The following is a 20,192-nucleotide window of genomic DNA, read 5'->3' on the forward strand; positions in this document are numbered from 1 at the left end:
CCTAGTGCAAACCTTTATCAAACTAGCAGTGGTGTTGTTGCGGCTTCCCCGTTGGGACCGCCCAGGTAACAATCAGATTGAAGGGAAGAGGAACGGTGTAATTTATTATCTTAAGGTGGGCCACTTATAATGTACATATACCATGTGAACAGTATTTACAACCTCAAACATGATTTACAGCTCGTTAGCCATCGATATATTATTTAATCTCAAACTGTTCATTATACTAGTCCTAATGTGTATACTGTTCTTATACCCCCGTCCCTCAGTAGCCTCATATAATGTTTAGCCCGTTGTGGTATTTGTAGCTGTGTAGTTAGTACCCAAAGATCTGCTGAAGTCTATACCAGAAAATTCAGCATCTCTACACCTATCTGAAGTGTCTCTTTTTGCCCATATAAAATTTTAAAGCTAAAACTGATATCTATTAACGGTTCTGAAAGTGTCCAGCCTTTGTCCTATTTCCCTAATATCCTGTTGCATGGTTCTGTCTCTGCCTGATGCAGAATACAGCAATGACACAGAAGCTTCGGCCAGTCCTTTGTGTGTCCCAGGATCCGACAGAGCTCTGCACTATCGGGGCAAGAGATTTTAGGAACTTGCTGAGATACACAGATTAGTATAGTAATTCAGTTATGTAAGACATCTATTGGACTCCAAAGTGCATTCCAGTTGAAATTGGTGCATAGGAAACTTTTGGATAGAGGCCCACTATCCTGTATAAAGTATACCAGTATATAACAGTGAAGAGGATGTGTATGGCTGCTGATGGTCGCCATCTAGTGGGCATTTGAGAGTTTTCTGTCTTGTCAGCGCAGAGATATCCAGACATTAGCTAAAGCTCTTGAAATTAATAATCACTTGGTGGAATAAAAGTTGGCTGAAAAGGAATTACACCGGTCCATTGTGAGTGTTTCCATGCTTGTTTGTCTTAGTTACATTTTTTAACTAAATCACCTAGGTTTTTTTTTTAGCTGTGCAAATCATATTCTCTACACTAACTCCTACTTGTTTCCCCTGAAGTCTTCTCCCTCTAGACATTGGAATTGTAAGGAAGCGATGCCACCGAATCTTCATGGCAGCACTGCTTCTGGCGACAGCAATCAGAGTTGAGGGGCATCACTTAATTACAGCCACATGCACTGCACTGCTGCCGGCGACAGCAATCAGAGCTGAGGAGCGTCACTTAATTACAAGAGCATCTCAGCACTTCTGCAGGTTACAGCAATTAAGCCTGAGGAACAAAGCCTGATGGCAGCCCATATACACCCTTCACTCCAAGCCTGACTTTGCAGAAGGAAATTATGGATTTTTCCATCGCCTTGTTTAGTGACCAATACCGTAGTGACCCTTTCCTGACCTCGGCTCTTGCTCTCCACTGTTCAACTTTCTCTAACTCTTTAGCCCCAGAGTTGTCAATCACCACTCGGCCTAACAGGACAAGCTCATTGGTAAGAAGATTGTTTTTATGAACTACCGGTTTTAATTGAGTAATTAAGACATAAAACCTATTCCTCCATTGCACGTTACATGGTTACATCAATATCTAATAAGATATTATATTTCACATTTGCTAATCTTTTATGAACACTGCATTGATTTCTAGGCAGTTTTCCGCACAGACATGGGATTTTACAGCACAAGGTCTGACTAAAGAACAAGAGACACTACATTTAAATCCTATAGTTGAAAGTTCTATGTAAGATTTCATGGTACAATGACATCATAAGGTAGAGTGATCTTCTAGAAAGGGTGGACTCTGGGGATTAGCACACAAGCAAAGATATAAAGAAAGAAAATTATAGCGGTTAAACAAGCTGTCTACACAGTCTGTGCTCTACTGGAGCACGAGAGAGAGCGGTTCAGACTGCATGTCTCCAGCATTAAACGACACTGATAGTGTAATATCACACAGGACTGCATAAGGAATGACGCCGATAGTGTAATATTACACAGGACTGCACAAGGAATGACGCTGATAGCGTAATATTACACAGGACTGCACGAGAAATGACACTGATGGTGTAATATTACACAGGACTGCAGGAGAAATGACACTGATTGTGTAATATTACACAGGACTGCACGAGAAATGACGCCGATAGTGTAATATTACACGAGACTGCACAAAAAATTACGCCGATAGTGTAATATTACACGAGACTGCACAAAAAATTACGCTGATGGTGTAATATTACACGCGACTGCATAACAAATGATGCGGATAGTGTAATATTACACAGGACTGCATGAGAAATGACACTTAGTGTAATAATACACAAGGTTGCATGTGAAATGATGTTTATACTGTAATTTCATGAAGAACCTACAGTTATAGAGATTCAATTGCCAGTGACGTGGCACGCGGACACCCCGCTGCGCACATTGCTGGCAATTATCGCTAGGAATCTCTGCTCACTTTTCCTCGCACCCCATAAAAAAATGAGCGGAGATTCCAGCTATAACATTGGAGAGAGGTGTCTCCGCGGACATTCCGGAGACACCTCGCGCTGAAATGACATGTTTACATGGCACTAAATGAAGAATGATACTTATAGTGAGATATCAAAATGAGAGAGCATGAGAAATTGCTCTTATAAGTATCCACTTTTGCAAACCCACAGTTTAGAAATATGCCCCAATGAGTGCGTGTAACCACCAATATTCACAGCTGCCGCAAAGTACGTGCATCAGATCAGGTTATTCTGAGCCAGTGGAGCAGATCCAAATGTACAGTTACAAAACCTAACAAAGTCTTGACTGCAACCAATGATTATAGGTAACACATGGCAGAAGAACTACAATATATACAGATGTGATATAAATATGTCCATAAGACACACAATATAATAAAACTCCACACTCTATTTTTCCAGTTGCGTCACAATATAAAGATAATTATTAGGGTGTTATCTAGCCATATATACACACACATAGTAACCTGCACATCACACATTCTCACCTCAAATTTCTGCCGCAGTTCCAGGTTCTCGTCGTCCTCCTCCGGGATGGGCACATTGTAATACTCCCCCTCCTCCTGGTTCAGCAGTTTGTACCTTGAAATGACAGAGTGAAACGTCACACGTCTGTTATCAGGAAGCACGTTGTCAGCAATGACCACACAAAGCATGTATTAAACAAGAAATCCTCTATTTCTTACTAGAAACCTCACATTTCTGCTTCGTTACCAATAGGCCATGCGCCAAGCTATTACTGTGGGAGATTATCACACGTCAATAAGATTGACAGGAGCGCCGACATCTATGAGGACATACATGAATTATTGAATAACAATGGAGGTAAACATTAGTAACTGTAGTATGAGGTGAACTCTGCAAGAAGTCTAACTAGCACCATAAAATTAAGTTTTGAAATGATATTTTTTCAAAATGTATATATGCATCCCTTAATATTTAAATAAAGCAAAAATGAAAAATAGACCGTCTCTCTTTTTAGCCACCTGCCATAAATATGGTGACACGGGTGCCTAGTACTAGTGGCTGTTTGTAGCTTTATCTAATAAGGAGAACTCTCTGGCAGGTCTATGTTCTAGTTGTTGGTTGTCCATGTAAATCTATGGGGAGTGGGAGGGAATACAACGGTGCTCTCTTAGAAGACTCACCACCCACATGCAGGCATTTTCATAAGTTCTGAAACTCCGAAGGAGAAAGAGCCCATAAAATCATTTCTAGTGGTTCGATCCCAGTCCCAGATCTCTACTGAGAGGCGCCGGTCTTTGTCCGATGGTCTTAATTTGCTGTGACATAAAAACAGAGAAAACGAGCTTACAAGGTGAAAGTTTACAGTGTTGACAATTATTTAAGATAATAAATATAAAGGAGTGACAATGTAGAATATATTCTAGCTGCCTAAATCTGCAATTCTGTACCATATTTTCCTGCCACTCTCCAGAACTTCAAATGTTCCTATCTGTATCTATTTATTACTATCCATGTCTTAGCCCATCCCCAGATAATTCTACCACTCTTATCTCCAGCACGTCACCGGACGTGGTGGCCACCCATCTCTCCATCCCACCAATAGATGTTCCCTACTGCCCACCTCTCCAGTCTATCACTATGTGCTCCTGATGCTCCTCTCTCCAACCAGTTTTCAGATGATCCGGGTGAGCAACTTTCCTCATCCTTTATCGCATGGTCCTGCTACCTAACTCATCAATGCACAACTAGATGTTCCTTTCAGCTTTCCAATAGATGCAAACCTATCCAGCTTTCCATCAGATGTTGCCCGTCTAAACCTCAAGCTCCCCAACAGATGGTTTCTGCCACCCAATTCTCCAGTTCACTAATAGATAATTTGGGCAAACCATGTCTATAATCTACAGCTGTGTTGCCCTGCCGACTAAGTCTTCAGCCCACCACCACCACATATTTCTGTTGCCCAAGCATCCAGTCCACCACCAGATTTTCCTGCTGCTTAAGTCCACTAATGGACAGTAATGTTTCTCAAGTGCTCAACTCACAACAAGATGTTACTGATGCCCAATCACCAACTCTCTAGCAGATGTTTATGTTGCCTAACTCTGATGTTCACAGCCACCAAACATTATGTAAGCCCAACTCTGAAGCCCACCACCAAACATTGTGTATGCCCAACTCTGAAGCCCACCACCAAACATTGTGTATGCCCAACTCTGAAGCCCACCACCAAACATTGTGTATGCCCAACTCTGAAGCCCACCACCAAACATTGTGTAAGCCCAACTCTGAAGCCCACCACCAAACATTGTGTAAGCCCAACTCTGAAGCCCACCACCAAACATTGTGTAAGCCCAACTCTGAAGCCCACCACCAAACATTGTGTAAGCCCAACTCTGAAGCCCACCACCAAACATTGTGTAAGCCCAACTCTGAAGCCCACCACCAAACATTGTGTAAGCCCAACTCTGAAGCCAACCACCAAACATTGTGTAAGCCCAACTCTGAAGCCCACCACCAAACATTGTGTAAGCCCAACTTTGAAGCCCAGCTTTGAAGCCCACCACCAAACATTGTGTAAGCCCAACTCTGAAGCCCACCACCAAACATTGTGTAAGCCCAACTCTGAAGCCCACCACCAAACATTGTGTATGCCCAACTCTGAAGCCCACCACCAAACATTGTGTATGCCCAACTCTGAAGCCCACCACCAAACATTGTGTAAGCCCAACTCTGAAGCCCACCACCAAACATTGTGTAAGCCCAACTCTGAAGCCCACCACCACACATTGTGTATGCACAACTCTGAAGCCCACCACCAAACATTGTGTAAGCCCAACTCTGAAGCCCACCACCAAACATTGTGTATGCCCAACTCTGAAGCCCACCACCAAACATTGTGTATGCCCAACTCTGAAGCCCACCACCAAACATTGTGTAAGCCCAACTCTGGAGCCCACCACCAAACATTGTGTATGCCCAACTCTGAAGCCCACCACCAAACATTGTGTAAGCCCAACTCTGAAGCCCACCACCAAACATTGTGTAAGCCCAACTCTGAAGCCCACCACCAAACATTGTGTAAGCCCAACTCTGAAGCCCACCACCAAACATTGTGTAAGCCCAACTCTGAAGCCCACCACCAAACATTGTGTATGCCCAACACCAAACATTGTGTAAGCCCAACTCTGAAGCCCACCACCAAACATTGTGTAAGCCCAACTTTGAAGCCCAACTTTAAAGCCCACCACCAAACATTGTGTAAGCCCAACTCTGAAGCCCACCACCAAACATTGGGTATGCCCAACTCTGAAGCCCACCACCAAACATTGTGTAAGCCCAACTCTGAAGCCCACCACCAAACATTGTGTAAGCCCAACTCTGAAGCCCACCACCAAACATTGTGTATGCCCAACTCTGAAGCCCACCACCAAACATTGTGTAAGCCCAACTCTGAAGCCCACCACCAAACATTGTGTATGCCCAACTCTGAAGCCCACCACCAAACATTGTGTATGCCCAACTCTGAAGCCCACCATAAAACATTGTGTAAGCCCAACTCTGAAGCCCACCACCAAACATTGTGTAAGCCCAACTCTGAAGCCCACCACCAAACATTGTGTAAGCCCAACTCTGAAGCCCACCACCAAACATTGTGTATGCCCAACTCTGAAGCCCACCACCAAACATTGTGTAAGCCAACTCTGAAGCCCACCACCAAACATTGTGTAAGCCCAACTCTGAAGCCCACCACCAAACATTGTGTATGCCCAACACCAAACATTGTGTATGCCCAACTCTGAAGCCCACCACCAAACATTGTGTATGCCCAACTCTGAAGCCCACCACCAAACATTGTGTATGCCCAACTCTGAAGCCCACCACCAAACATTGTGTATGCCCAACTCTGAAGCCCACCACCAAACATTGTGTATGCCCAACTCTGAAGCCCACCACCAAACATTGTGTATGCCCAACTCTGAAGCCCACCACCAAACATTGTGTATGCCCAACTCTGAAGCCCACCACCAAACATTGTGTATGCCCAACTCTGAAGCCCACCACCAAACATTGTCTATGCCCAACTCTGAAGCCCACCACCAAACATTGTGTATGCCCAACTCTGAAGCCCACCACCAAACATTGTGTAAGCCCAACTCTGGAGCCCACCACCAAACATTGTGTATGCCCAACTCTGAAGCCCACCACCAAACATTGTGTATGCCCAACTCTGAAGCCCACCACCAAACATTGTGTATGCCCAACTCTGAAGCCCACCACCAAACATTGTGTAAGCCCAACTCTGAAGCCCACCACCAAACATTGTGTAAGCCCAACTCTGAAGCCCACCACCACACATTGTGTATGCACAACTCTGAAGCCCACCACCAAACATTGTGTAAGCCCAACTCTGAAGCCCACCACCAAACATTGTGTATGCCCAACTCTGAAGCCCACCACCAAACATTGTGTAAGCCCAACTCTGGAGCCCACCACCAAACATTGTGTATGCCCAACTCTGAAGCCCACCACCAAACATTGTGTAAGCCCAACTCTGGAGCCCACCACTAAACATTGTGTAAGCCCAACTCTGAAGCCCACCACCAAACATTGTGTAAGCCCAACTCTGAAGCCCACCACCAAAAGTTCCCTCATGTTCCGCTCTAGAATTCTGCACCAGATGTTCCCGCTACCAGTATTTTAAGTCTCTATGAACAAGGGAACATACAAGGTGAATGTTTCGTTCCACTGAGGGTTAAGTGTAGAGCGGATGGTTTTGGTTTTCTTCTTGCTTTCATTCTTAGGGTCAGGAATTAGTTTGAGCTTCACATAAGGGTCTGACAGTCCATTGGGGTCCATAGGGATCAAGTTCTTGGCGTCACGTACTGGAAAAAAACAAAAAAACACAACCCAAAGATTTAGTGCTAATGAAGTTCATCTCCACATAAAGACAAACAGAACTCATCTCTCTATTAGTTAGAAGTCGAGGATTCAGAACTATACATTTGTAGGAGCTGCATTATGTTAATGATACATTCACCTCTGTGAACTGCATTCATGTTTTCTTACTATTACTTTTATTCCATCCCTCTAGTGTCTATTGGTGACTTGAGAATAGAATTAAAATGGATTAAGGTCCTTAAAACTACAGACGTTCCGATATAGCGATTGATTTAATTAAAGTTGCAAAACCGTCCCAAAGAGCTTGCAAGCATCAACAAAGGCAATTTAAACAAACAGATACACTGATAACATTATAGCAAAAAAAACACCAAGTTACAGATTGAGGATATGAGTTCGGAGGATGTTTTGTGAACCAGTAAAATGAGTCCTGCAGCATTTTCTCCACGTCTTGGGATAAGAGATATCTCTAAGCTGCCGTCCTGTTAGGACCAGGCCCCGCCCCATGTGAACAGGGCCGGATTAACCATAGGGCTAACTGGGCTACAGCCCAGGGGCCTATGGCATCCAGGGGGCCCTTGAAAGTGCTCAGCAGCAGTATTGATCAGTTGGGGGTAGGGGGCGCCCCCGACGCGATCAGTGCGGGCAGCTCGGATCATGGGGGGGGGGGGCCCTCAAGGGGGAATGGAGGCTCCCTTAGCCCAGGGGCCTCCATTCCCTTAATCCGGCCCTGCATGTGAATCAACTATTTAATAAAAAAAAATGCAATCAGGATATTTTGCTGGGCAGAGGGACTATGAGCAGCAAGCTGTAATACCAGCAGCAATGAAAACGTTTATACGTTTCATTCAGAAATGACTCTCCACCTACATGCATAACCTTGTGTGATATGTAGAGGAAGGGATGGCACATGAAACGTGTGGCTATAATATACATATATATTATGTATGTGTGTCTGTCTCCACTGCACACTAGTTCACGGTGTCTATTAAATCCTTAGATTAAAAAGAAAAAACTTTGTAATATAAAATTCTGGAGGTATTGAAATGGACAGGAATAAATAGACCTCCGATTTGAGAGCTTGCCAGAGTCTCTTCTTATAATCCCAATGTCAGCTATCCATCCCTGGAATTTGCTTATAGGTCTCTTAGGCACCAACATGAGAAAATAAAGGCAGTTGGGAGAGAATGATTTCCCCATACTTTCCGTGCATCTGACATTTAATAAAACGTCTCTACTAATGTCCTGCATGATTCGGGAATAAAACATTGCATGATTCCTGCGGGAAAAAGATCCACAAATCCACAGGGTTACTTTTGTTAAAACTCTCCCCTGCCTGCAATGTGTGATATGTCCACTGGAGGGAGCTTATTGACAAATGAAATAAGAGCATTACAATTTCTTTATTGTGACAATCCCCTGGATTACTAAAGGAACAAATCACTAGAAAGACATAAACGCAGCAGGGTGACATGTTAAAGTAACTGCAGTGGATATCAGCAGTCCAAATCCAGCCACAAAAAAACTGCAACAAACTTGTGCAGAGTAGTTGAAGCAACATCAAGCGCCATGTTAATAAGTTATTTAAATAAGGTAACACAGAAAACTGGACTCTGCTATAGTAGCAGGAAGCTGTGCAGTATAGAAAGGCACATGGTTCATGGTGAATAAAGGTAAGTACCTGTGACCGCTCTCACACAGTGATCTCTCACATAAGAGTAACATGAGCTGGACACATAATACTAGAGATCATCATATAATCTATTTAGCCATTTGTAGTCATGGAGTTCTGAATTCAGTAACTGGATTGGCAGTGCCGGCAGAAGACTCCCCCACACCAACCAATGGCAGAGGGGGGAGAAGTAGATCCGCACGGATCAGAGGAATATTGATGTACCAGGCAAGAGACCAAAGGAGGTTAGGATAGGGATAGTATAGACACAAGCGGGAGACAGAGGAAGACACAGAGAAATAATGCTGATCTGAAAGGGATTGATAGGAGGCAGAAGAAAATGCAAGAGAAAAATAACATTTAAATTGAAGAGGGAAAGAAGGAAAGTGAGAGAGAACTATCACTAAAAAAGAGAAAATTGAGAAAGATATACTTTATACAGTTTAAACTAATTTTAAGAGGGTGAGAAGAAAAGAAAGTGATATATACCATTTAAGTAAAGAGAGAGAACGAAAGAGAAATAACTTTAAAAAGAGAGAAAAGGTAAAAGCCGTTGTGCTAAACAGCGACAACCCTTCCAATGGGAAGGTGGGCCTAAAATAGATATATCAGAGGTCCCCGGAGTTGCAAAGGCCAGCTCTAGGGGGCGCCATAAACAGTCACTCACATAGAGCCATCAGATTTTTTCAAATGAAAATCAGCAACATTGTCTTGCCCTTAGCATGGTCAGATTTAGATATGTGTTAAGGCGACACAAAAATATCAGCAATTTTTAAATGTGAACCTTAATATGGAGAAAATTAAATAAATAAATGACTTTGCTTAGCAGAATTCATGCTGGTGGTAAGTGTACATAAAGTCTATCACTAGCTGAAAGGTCTTTGGTAACCTTCCTGGCTATAAAAGCTCACTAGCGGCTAGTGGATAAAACAGGCAGTGAAACACAATGATTTCGCGGGTTGCTTGAACTCTTGCACTTGGGGCCATCCCCCTGGATTCCCAGCAGCCACAGCACTATCCTAAGAGCTTGGGATGAGACATAACGGATGTGGGAACAACCAGAACAAACAGGGACTGCCCTCGGAAGCCAGGGGCCTCCCGTCACCCTAAGATAAGTGGATCATAGACAGGATAACTGGTGCTCCATTTGTGTTTAGGATTCTGTCTTCCCAGTTGCCTATCAGTCTGTCATTCCATTATGTATGTAAGTTTAAGCAATTCTAGTTCTTTAAATTCCGGAATGCAGCACTTTCAGTTGTTTAGCTTTCAAGATCACTACACTCTCAACAGTGGTCTATAAAATGTAGATGTCCAAAAAAAACGGGTGTCTGAGTGGGAAACAAAATTCAGGTTAAGTTAAGATAGAAGAGACACCGGAAGATAAAGGGAGATATTTAGTGCACTAGTAGACAGAAATACAAGGCATGAAATATAGCAGCGTAACACTGTTATGTTAGTATTAATATATATTCAACACTGTTACTTTGAAAGTTCAGTGCCCAGCAGATCATAAATTAAGAGTGGATCCTCTGCAGAGACAGATTCTGTACAGCCTGCTTTACCCCCTCTGACACATTCTGAAAGTGGATGAACAGAATCCAGTTGGTTAGTCTGCATTCCTAGACAGTACAACGCTGCCAACATTTCACTACAATTTCCAGGGAAGCTGGAGCTGCATCTAACTTATGTTGTTGATCGTACAGCCACGGAAACATGAGGGTACCATACCTCCAGCATGACTATAATGTGGTCTTAGTGTATCTAAAACGGGAAACACTGCATTTGTTTGTATTGAGAGTACACCTTCCCAGCTGTAAAATCCATGATTACTAGCAGCTTGTAGTACAATCTACTATATACTTAGGGGGTTCCTCATCTAGTGCTTCATGAACATGACGACATCTCCACAATCACGTTTTTAAGAGAGGCACATACAATGGTTCCCTCTAAGCTCAGAACTCTAGAAACAATGGTGTAAAAAATGGAAAGGGTTAGTACATATCGTGGTGCAAGGTTGCAACGAAGAGTAAATTCCTAACACAGTCCATCACGATTAAGCTTTCAATACTATAATTTCCAGGGTCTTCAGATTAAAGGAAACAGTAGCCGAACTGTGACAAAACGAGTTTGATAACACCGTGACCAGCCTGTCCCTCGTTTCTCACAAAATGTAGATTATAGTATGTACTTTTTATAGCCCTTGCTTTTGTTCCCCAGCTCAACAGAATACCACTGCAGTGTCTAATTACATGTGGATAAGGGTACATTGTAGCTCATTGTAAATATGTATATTGTTTACTGTATCTTGTTGATATTGCATGGAAGCTGTTAGTCACTGTCCTTAAAGTGAAGCCAGCTGGGTTATGGGTAAGGATCAGATTGCAGGATACAGGTGAGGGGGTAGGCCAATTAGTATCCATTGTTCTCAACATGACCAGTTCAGACATTTTGTCTAGAGCCCAGCAGGGGTCCTTCTGTGGAAGTACAGCTCATCTGCACTCCACCTCCAACCCCCTGATACAGCACCCACCAATGATTAAGAAGGATAGACCCAGGGGTTTGCGCAGGGAGGGGAAAACACTGTAGAAATTAGACCCTAGGCATAAGGAGCCACTCCAGGGGGGAGGAGATATTCATTATGGGACTGGAAGCTGCAGGATGGCTGGTTTTAGAGTTGCCGTTCTCTACCAGTGAAATACATCAGCAGATCCACGGGTCGTCAAGTCCGGACAGCCAGGTGATTGTAACTCCTTAAGCTAGTGAGATAAGGGACAGATGATGTGGTAAATCGGCCTGGCATTTATTTACTGTGTGTACATAATCTAGTGATTGTTTTTATTACAATAAATGTATTGCTTTACTTTCTATCTGCATTTGCCTGAGTGACTAATAAGAACCTTAGAAGGTACTGGGTAGGCTTCCCTGGACTAGGAAGGCACCCGTGGGTGGCCAGCCAGAGTGAAGTGGGTAGAATTGGGCCAGAAAACCGGTAACTTCACACCAACAACAGCTCAAACACTACAACTCGTGACACACATGAAAGTAAACGGCGACCCTGCTTTTTAAATGCGGCGTGTATGCTACGTAACTTAGTGAAACAAAGTTTGACGATATTTCAGTATTTAAGACGGCAGGGTGTGAAGACTTTTACAAGACGGTGGCATTATACATTTCAAAAAGAGTACACGCTGCCCAGATATAAATAGAAGATCAGGAATAAGGGAAAAGTCTAATCAAACAAGGACTCTTAAACCCATCAGGCAGCAAAACCCCTAACTAATGACAACAGCCGTGTCGTGTGCTTCTCAAAACGGACGTACCGGCCCGGCTCTCATTTCACAGCAATTAATTTTATGCTTAAATGATAGCACTATAATTAGAAGCAATTAAGAAGCAGCACAGGAACGACCTGCCCTGTCAAAGTCGATTTAATGAGACACTATTGAAGCGGTCCTTGCAATAATTTCCTCCATTTATCTGGGCCCATCTTGCACGACTTGTGAGATTAACCCTCCATCACATCAGTACCAACTTTATGTAAGGACCTCTACTGCGGAGCAGCACACTTGTATATCCAGCCACCAACTCGAATATATCCTGCTTTAGGCCTTTCAATGAATCATACATTTAACTGAATAAGACAGCTACAGAGACTAGCATTTCCCATTATAAAGAATAAGAGCAGATGCCTAGAATTACACATAGCATACGGAGTATTGTGTGGCAATGCACACAAAGAAGGACGAATACGGAGAAATACATCCAGTGCTTGCGAAAGTAAAGCTACAGTAGAGTTGGCATATATGACCAAATAGATAATTGCTAGCACATTTTTATAATTAGGGATTTTCTATGGAAATCAGGGCTATTGGGCAGTTGAATGCCATTCTCACAGAGCTAGTAAACTAGCTACGTGTTTACAATGAAATCTTGCTATATACAGAGAGCCAACGGCTGCACTCGGGGTCTATAAGAATGTTCTATAAGTGTCACAGTATCACACTTAGGAAACATCATAAGAACAGGAAATCATTTCTAGAATACAGGCATTTCCTTTACTTGGTTGCCATGGAGACCAATTGTATGAACAAAACAAAGCCAGACTAATCAATATCAGAGAAACAGATGCAAGAAAAATAAATCTATAATTATATGCAAACACAGATGTGCTTAGGATATTGATGGCATCAAATGAAATAGTGGTTACTGTACATTTGTTTCATTCTGCCTGCTGATTTATCACAATTATTCAGCAGGTGCCTGACGCCTTCCAGACACACACACACTATGGATGCTTCCAGTAATACATCCACCATGCTTCCTACTATCCTGCCAAACTCTCTTCATATTAAAGCCCATCTTGTGCACTGGGACATTGTGTGGATGTTGCTCCCTGCAGTTATTGGTAGGAGGATCAGTGCTGTGGATAAATCCGTCACAACGTGTCACGATTAGGTATCCGCCCTAATCATAGTTTCCATTAAAGTGACATAAAACAGTAGCAATGGCGTGACTGGCTAAATCTACCACACAGGACAGTAAAGCGGCAATGTATTCTCGTCACTCGTTCATTGAAATGTCAATCCCTCAAGTCATTAAACATTATTATACAATGCTCACAGTGGGGGCTGGCATTCTGTGGGTTCGACCAGTATACTTGAGAATGCAGCGTCCGTTCACTAGGAACAGGCGACATCACAGAGGATCTTTGTGCCAATAGTGGGTAGTTTGGGTGTACATCCACACAACAGCTGATTACTTGGTATAAATGCCCACACATTAGGGGATTGCTTTGGCTAAATAACCACACATTTAATTTTGAGGACTTGTAGGGGGGAGCATTGCTGGGATGCAATTAGAATTTAGGGTGCAGTCTTCTTTTAATTGCAGATTTGTGCACAGTACTATTTTTTTCTTTTTTTAACTGAAAAAGTTTTATTGAGTTTTAGAAAAACAAGTCACAAACATAGCAGTGGTTAAATGTTACACATCAGCAGATCAAGTTCAGGGGGGGAGACAAGACAAGACAAGAGACTGAGTGCAAGAAATGTGCTTATGGGTATAACCCAAATTCTCAGCTCAGCTCAAGGGACACTCAGCTGAACTCATGAAGCAGACACAGGTCTATAGAACAAGAAGCAGGTATAGAGGATTCAGGTTTCGTGACAATTAGGAATCCATCGTCAGCAAAAAGACAAATCTTGTGATGATAGTTACCAATGCCGGTGCCTTCCACATTATGACACCTAAAAATATACTCCTAGCAATAAAAGATATATCAGCTACATTTGACTCATCAAATGAAAATTATAAAATAAGACACTTCTTACGATGCCAATGAATGAAGATAAACTCATGGGTTAGGAGTTGTCCACTCCTTGGAAATCTGAGTAATCCTAGTGCGAACAGGTGGGTCTGAAGTTTGTATACCCCAGTCTTCAGCAGTTATCTGGAGATGGTATCGCGACAAGGGCTCCATTTTTGTGTACTAGAAGCTTAGTCGGGAACCCCCAGCAGTACTGGACATTAGCCGATCTCAAGGCTGACGTTATCTGGTAGAACGACCTTCTCTTGGCCAAGGTAGCTGCAGAGATATCTGGAAATAATTGAAGGTCACCTAATTGCCCACTCTATGGAGATGAAGGCAATGAGGCTCTCAGGATCTCTTCTTTAATCTGGTAAAAGTGCACTCTGAGGAGGGTGTCCTTAGGAGGCGCATCAGGGGCATTCTTAGCTTTAGGTAAATGGTGGATCCGGTCTATAAGCAGGTCTGTGTCAGAAGCAGAAGATAGGAGCTTATGAAACAGGTCAGTGGAGTATTGGTACAGATCAGCGTTAGTGACAGTCAGGTATGCCTCAGATCTTTATGTTGTTGCGCCGTGATCTGCACTCCAAGTCCACCAGTTTGTCTTTATGGCCAATAACCTCTTCCTGCAGGAGGTCGCCCGCTGAAATTAAATAGCTATGGGAAGAAACCAGTTCCTCAAATTTGCGCTCCATGTGGTCCGTTCTGGATCCAAGGGCAGCCACATCCGCTTTAATTTCTTTAATGGATGTTCTGAGTTCAGAAGTGTTTTCCGTTTTAAGAACTGACAGGAGAGATTGAATGGATCTCAATGTGACTGGGCCATCCATTTCCAAGGAATAAGAGCCAGACATCACTCTAGATGATTCTGGCTGTAGCATAGACTGCGGAGGATGGGAGAACTGACGCGTTTGTCGTGATGTAGATTGAGCTGCAGTCTTGCCCGACGAGGATGCAGCAGATCCAGAGCTGAAGAAATTCACCAGAGGAGCAGGTTTATTAGGTTTCCCTTTTTTGGGCCAAGAAACTCAGAGAATGCTGAACATGACTGTCCACACATCCACGGTTACATATGGCACCCGATTTTAATTACATGAAAATCAATTTAGCTAGAGCACGGCCCAGGAGAGTAGGATTCATTTAGGCATCAGTATCATCTGGACAGCCTATTTGCAGTGGCTTGTAGCATGTGACCTGCGCCAATCTGGCAAGACTTAAAGGACTTGTAGAGTTTACATATGTGTATGCCGTCAAGTTGGTATTATACTTTATCCACTAGATGGCAGCAGGACCGCACCTGGGAGTCTTCTGTGTCACAATGGGCCCGTAAAAGAGATGAAAATGCACTTTAGAAGAGACCAATATAAACTGTTGGAGAGAGGCACACAGCTAATACACCCAGGGAAGTTCTCTATGAGATTAACAGGAACTCTGTGACTCGCCCAGCTGTTATCTCCACGTGCCTTTATATCAGCTGGCTACCGATATAAATGCACTTGTAGATAACAGCGCCACCTGCTGGAGCCTCCTGGCGATTACCTGGCTGGACGATGGGGACCGGAAAAGAAGCTAAGCAATGGCGTCTGTGGCCTCCATTGACTTCCAGTATCGCCGAATTGCAGAATTTCACCCTGGCAGCCTGTGCTCAGAGATCCAGAGGTCCATCCAGGTCAGGAGATTCTCCACGGTAGACACGGGTCCACGACTTCCTCACCGAGTCCGCCCACAGCTGTGCGTATTAAAAGCCAGAGACAAGGGGTCGCTCCACTTAGTCTATTTAAGGCCGTCGGCAACCTTATAGTCTCTTATTACATGGCGACCAGCTCACCCTAGCCTCCAGAGCCCCGGACCACAAGCTTTCAGCAGGGCCGAGCATACGCCGGCACCTGGGACCCACTTTCAGCTGTCAGATTTCTCCGATATGAGGACAGCAGGGGCCTCGTTCTTTCCCTTCTATTTAGACTTGGTTTTGGCCACGAAAGCCCCGAGGAAATCAGGTGGAATCTCCGACATGGGGAGAGTTTCCCCTGCACACGACCGTCCAGTATAGATGCTAAACCACACCCCCCACAGTACTATTTTTTTTAAGAGATATAGAAGAATAGAACAAGAGAGGAACAGGGAAACTTCGATTACATGAAAGTTGAAATGGATGTATCGAAAGTGCACTATAATACGTGGTCAGTGGTTACAGATAAGGATGCTTTTCTCTTGCATTAGATACCCATTAAACCTGCACTGCGTTGCAGCATTATCATCACATCCAACCTATGGACTGTTAAATGGACTCTACTACTAATATCAATCGACACATCCTTTACTGTGACCATAGACCACCAAATGCTTGCCACGGATAGTATCTATAATCTATAAGTGGTGAATGTCTTCTCCTCTGCGCTCATCTTACATTTCCCTGCTCATTTTGCCATTGTTGGACTACGGCAAGTCTCGGTTAGAATCTTGACATCTCTTTAGACTACATTATTTTTCTACTCGTAACAAACTTATTGGGAGTACTGTTGTGTCCTGCCATCAACCACAGCTAAAACCTGCTGGGTAGCTTCGGCTTAGAGTATGGCTCTACCTATCGACCGCCTTAAGCACTCTACCCTTGTTAGGGTACACACCAAAGAGGCCTTGTATCCCATTTCACAAGAATATCTTTTTATGCAGTCCCTATTGACATGTGCTATGTCCCCATGTTGTATATACTCATAGTAAGTCTCTTTATCGGACAGCCACCAGCATCTCGTTATGTCCCCAAGGAATTCTACCTAATCGGCTCAGTATCTGCATCTACTGGGGTCCTAGAGTTCATATCTTAGCATCAGCAGGGCTGACCAGTTCAAAGACTAGGTCCTTGCATTCTTATTTTAATACTTCCACTAGACAAAGAAGGTTTATTATCTCCAAACTACCACTCGTTGCCTTGAGAAAAGCTGCACTCATCTCTTGCTACGTTCAAATAATGTTAAACATAATCCTGGTCGTATACAAGCAATTCCCTCACTGACACAAAGACATCAGTTTTATGCATATTAATGTGTGTACCACAATACAGACTCGGGTTATCCACATGGAGCTGGGTGTACCTGCCATATCTGAATCCTGGCTCCATCCAACAACACCAGACAGAGGTCAATACACACAATTATCTGTTATTCGTGGCTAATAGACTAACTAGAGGCAGTGGTGTAGCCATTTAATTTGAGGGGGAGTTCTCAGTGGCTAATCTGTCGAAGTCAGCAAATTGGATAAAGTCATTTCAATTAATATCGAGCAAAGTTGATTGTCTTTGTCTGAAATTATGCGTAGAGCACGCTACGGCGTGGAAGGGCGTGTCCAGCCGCAACACGTGGCAATAACTGTTTTACACTTTTGTATACATTCGCACAAACACACACATTTGTAAATAGTACACATTAATTGTAGTTGTAACACATAGTTATTTATGTTGAAATATAGTAGTGTTTATGTGTAATATTATAAGTTATATGCATATTAGTAATACATATGGTACAGGTTAAAGGAAATGTGTCATGTCTGGTATCATATTAATCTCCTTTACATCAGCAGCTGTCCGGTGCATTCAGCGAAGAGATCGCACATTGCATACTCTAGTTATTGATGTTAGGGAATAAACCTTTAATATGATGCTGACTGTAAAATGCTAATAGACTAGTTGTAATTGGAGTCTGGGCGGGAAGGAAGGAGCATATCCCCTGGAGAGATTACCCCCACCTTTGGATTCTTTAGTTTGAACTAGCCTATGATCTGCAACCCCCTGGACCTTCCTGAAGCCTGGACCAATAGAAGCAAGCCATACCATCTGCATTGTTTCACTGTATCTCTATTTGCATATAAGCAGTAGCTCTCATCTAGTGTTCAGTCACATTGACCACAGACTTCAGACCTGAATGACTGTTCACTGGATCCAGAGCGCCTGCGATAAGTAACGGCTGTACTTATTATTATTTCGTTTGAATATATTCTGATACTTTTTGAGAATAAATTTTTGTGCGTTGGAAACACAAATTGAGATTCGACAATCATTATTGGATAGCGACAAAACGTGCATAACAATCTCATCATCTCATCAACCGCCAATGTGTCTGAATGCCTGTCCTTAAACACTGAAATAGCCAAATCAGTGTTCAAGTCATAGGATAATCTAGAGCCTGTCCTTGGGGTCACAGCTTTTATCCCAACTAACATCTACTATGAGTACCACCACAAATCAGAATAATTATACTGGGGAACCGTAATTATAATTGGCTCTCAAGGGCATCTCTTCCACTTAAATCTTTCTGTGAATCTCATGGGCTCACCCTACTTATCAATAAACCTACTTATTGGAATAAAAGAAATCCTAAAAAACAAAAGTACACTATTAGATATATTTCTAATAAGTAAACACGATTTTTTTTTTTCCCATGTTGGAATCTTCTCTTCTGACAAGAGTGATCATTTCTTTATTCCCGACATAAGATCAGCCTCTAAACTTGCAGCATCAGTAAAGTTCTCTACCAAAAGATCAAAATAGAATTTTGACCAGCTTGCATATGTCATTGACCTGAAAGACTCCCTGTTTTGGCAGACCTTTTATTTAATTAAAAACAATAGAATTAGCATATGCCATTTTTCACAAAAATATAGAAATGTTCTTTACACCTACACACCAGTAGTCTAAAAACTTGAATGTAAGCTGTAAAGTGTTTTGGGGTTACAGCAGACATTAAGGCAAAAGTACTGTCATTATTGTAGCCTAATCAGGATAATTAGGAAAATAATAATGTAGTCATGGTCAATCCTAAAATGTGACAATACCTTCCATAATCCATGTTTTAGAAAGTCTCTGCATAAATTTGTAACCACTGGAGTGAGCCAGATAAAATGTGTCAATGACATACAGACCCTATAAGGAACCTAAAGAACCCGCATTTCTGCAAAGAAACCATATAACATAATGATGTTTCATATGTGAAAGTGTGGTAAATCAAACTATGGTTAGTGGAATTAATACTATATCTCTATTAGGTTCCAGTAATGATTTAGAATATATTTGTTGTTCTTGAACCATAAAAAGGTTGTAAAACAGATTAGCATACCAGCACACCTTTTGACATGATGTCATAGAGAAGCTGGATGTAGGCAAGAAAAAAACAGAGTTTAAAAAGTGATAAATATTCTTGAAAATTAACATTTTTGGGGGATAAGTCTACTAGTGAGAATTGTTCAAACCCTTTAGCCTTTCCCCCAAGCAGTAGATTACATGAAAACTAGTTTTCTGTGTTTTATTTCCGTTATAATTTAAAGAAATTGTTTTCCATCTATATTTCTGTATGTCAATTTGTTATCACCATTTTTATTTAATAAGCCTTGTGACTTTTTGGTAAAAAGGGGTGAAGATTATGCGCTCACCTCCTGATGGTTGCAGGAGCTGCAAACAGGACCAGGGATCCCTCCCTAGTAATACAATAGCAAGCAAAAATTATCCTGTGCGCTCACTGACTAAATAATTAAAATACTAATATGTATTGTATGGTGTACCAGATGTATGGTAGTGGGTAACCTCTACTGATTGGACAATACTCTATGGCATATAAGGTCTCATTTATTGATCCCTATACATTTATTAGCTGAGATAGGATATAAGACAATTGAATAAACAATTCTAGAACATATGGATACATGTACTTAAGTCCAAAGTCAGGATAAGGCAGATCAATAAAATAGTTCTAAAACTTATAAAAACATATACTTAGAATAACGAACCAAAAAAATGTTTTCTGTGCACTCACTGGCTAAGTAATCACGTATTAATATATAATATGTATATAGTGCCTGGTGCTGGTCACAAATTGGTTCCACTATT

The 20,192-nt window shown here is 42.4% G+C and overlaps 1 protein-coding gene across 3 annotated transcripts in view; it reads right to left on the minus strand.

Annotated features, from left to right (window-relative positions):
* The window catches only part of PRKCA (protein kinase C alpha), a 229,764-nt gene that overhangs the window by 55,050 nt on the left and 154,522 nt on the right, over positions 1-20,192 (minus strand). For all 3 annotated transcript variants that reach the window (XM_075178035.1, XM_075178034.1, XM_075178036.1), the window contains exons 6-8: positions 7,168-7,324; positions 3,623-3,757; positions 2,963-3,056 (exon numbers count right to left, since the gene is read on the minus strand). In XM_075178035.1, the coding sequence (XP_075034136.1) occupies positions 2,963-3,056; positions 3,623-3,757; positions 7,168-7,324 (386 nt within the window). The remainder of the gene's footprint in view (positions 1-2,962; positions 3,057-3,622; positions 3,758-7,167; positions 7,325-20,192) is intronic.

The sequence above is a fragment of the Mixophyes fleayi genome, chromosome 6 (assembly GCF_038048845.1).
Source record: "Mixophyes fleayi isolate aMixFle1 chromosome 6, aMixFle1.hap1, whole genome shotgun sequence".
NCBI lineage: Eukaryota > Metazoa > Chordata > Amphibia > Anura > Limnodynastidae > Mixophyes > Mixophyes fleayi.